Here is a 2,020-nt window from a genome sequence, read left to right as displayed (position 1 = left end):
TATATATACATATATATACATATATATACATATATATATATATACACATATATATATATATATATATATTATGTAAATAAATTACATACACAACCATGAAAAACGATGAAAAATGCCTTCTAATTCTAAATTAAAATTCAATGTACATGCACGCTGTGGGTGTGCGGTGGAGGTTAGCGTTCCGCTGCAGTAGAGAGGGCATGGGAGTGGTGACGCAGGTGAAGCCCCGGACACAGGTGAGCTTAATTGGAGTAATCAAGCCTCTCCTTAAATGAATAGGGCCCAGGAACAAGGGGATAGGAGAGTGAACAGAGGAGTAAATACTGGCCAAGACGGACGGACCGCAAATGAAAGCCGGGCACAGCGCAGGAACGCACATTATTGTGAAGAAAAATAAAGGGACCGCTGTCATTGTACTGTAATTGTACTGCCTGTCTGCGTTATGTAAAACTTACTGGGGGACAGCTAGAGGGAACGTTTACCCTGTGATGTCATCGTTTGCATAAAATGATCTATATCTGCCCCATATTTCCCTCTTCCATAAAAAGTGCAACTTTTAAAGAGTAAAGTAGAGTTTATATGGACCAGAGTCATAATCCATGTCAAAACAACAGATTACTGTATATAGACGTACGTGATTGGCCAAATTATTAGTCGTTACATCCACCCATAGCCCCTCAGGATATAAATAATAAAACAGTATGATAATGAATGAGAATACAAGCTCTTTATTTGAGGTGTGTAGTGTGTGCTGTGATGGAGCAGTGGATGTGCGGGTCCGTGATGAGTGAATTCATCAGACACTTCAGCTCATCAAGACCATCGCTGGAAACAATGCTTATCTACAAAACGGCACATTGTCTTAACCAGCATGTGTCTCTGGCACTGACCGTGTCCACACTGCGAGACTGCGACCAGTCCCTTCTCCACGCAGAACCCGGTCTTGCCTTGTTTGGTCCGGGCCGGGCGTCTGGCAGAGAGAAGAGGCTCTGGTGGCAGCACGGAGCTCTGCTGAGAGCCAGTCTGTAGTGATGGACAGCAGCAGATCCAGTTGCACTTGTCACTGGCTGTCAAACCGGCTGTCTGAACGAGGGGGACGAGAGGGGACAGGCGGCCAGGGCTGGGTGTGTGTGTGTGTGCGTGTGTGTGTTTATGTGTGTGTCTTGGGGCTTAGAAGTTGTAGTGAAGGGGCACTGATTGGGATGTCAGAGCTCCACGGAGTGTGTGTCTCCGTGCAGTAGAAAGAGGAGGTGGGGGGGAAGAGGGGGTTCAGTCAGCAGCAGCTGAGCGAGTGAGCAGGTGTTACTGCACGTCTCCCAGGGCCTGTGAATCTCCAACACAATAAAAGTTTGGGTTGATTTTCCCTCTCTGCACTCATTTGTTTTGGCTCTTTTTTTTTTAATTTTTTTATGAGGATTTAGTTTGAGGAAACAATGGCGGGGTCCCTGGTGACGTGTTGTGGAGCTGCCTCCTCATATCTACCTGTGTTTTTGTCCTCTGTCCTTTCTGCTGTGTCAGGTAGCAGAGTGCTGAAGGTTGGAACAATGCCAGATTCACCTGCGGATGTGAAAACCCAGCCCAGGTCTACCCCACCCACCATGCCTCCACCACCCCCGGCTGTCAGCCAGGCAACCAATCGCAGCGCTTCGTTCACCCCCACTACTAGTAAATCAAGTAAGGACCCTTGACTAGTTTTGTAATAAATACCGTTTCTGGGGCAGACTGATGAAACGTGCTGCGTCAAACGGACTGCAACAAGCGCAGGACGACTTTGACCTTTCCTTTAGCGGCAGGTCAATTACGATGGATGAGATGCTGTAGCTCTACTTTACAGTTCTTGTCTTCTCTGCCGTCTCGGCCAGTGATGTAGGAAACCATGAGGAGCTGGCATTCCTTAATAATGAAAAAAGTCCCTGAACTCAGAATTAAGGCTGTACTGGGTTGAACTGAAACTTTGATTTGACTTAAACTTAATTCTCTCGGGAGAATCTGCAACGTTTTGTTCAACTGATCCCTGACA

The 2,020-nt window shown here is 46.5% G+C and overlaps 1 protein-coding gene across 7 annotated transcripts in view; it reads left to right on the top strand.

The window, feature by feature from the left end:
• Positions 1-2,020, top strand: part of cbfa2t3 (CBFA2/RUNX1 partner transcriptional co-repressor 3) — a 62,169-nt gene that overhangs the window by 24,868 nt on the left and 35,281 nt on the right. For 5 of the 7 annotated variants that reach the window (XM_025055475.1, XM_025055476.1, XM_017032543.2 and 2 more), the window contains exon 2: positions 1,519-1,674. The exons of the other annotated variants lie outside the window; for them this stretch is intronic. In XM_025055475.1, the coding sequence (XP_024911243.1) occupies positions 1,519-1,674 (156 nt within the window). The remainder of the gene's footprint in view (positions 1-1,518; positions 1,675-2,020) is intronic. 7 annotated transcript variants of the gene reach the window in all.

This window comes from Cynoglossus semilaevis, chromosome 5 (assembly GCF_000523025.1).
Source record: "Cynoglossus semilaevis isolate Cse_v1.0 chromosome 5, Cse_v1.0, whole genome shotgun sequence".
In the NCBI taxonomy this organism is placed as follows: Eukaryota; Metazoa; Chordata; class Actinopteri; order Pleuronectiformes; family Cynoglossidae; genus Cynoglossus; species Cynoglossus semilaevis.
This window is presented reverse-complemented; position numbering and strand designations above follow the sequence as displayed.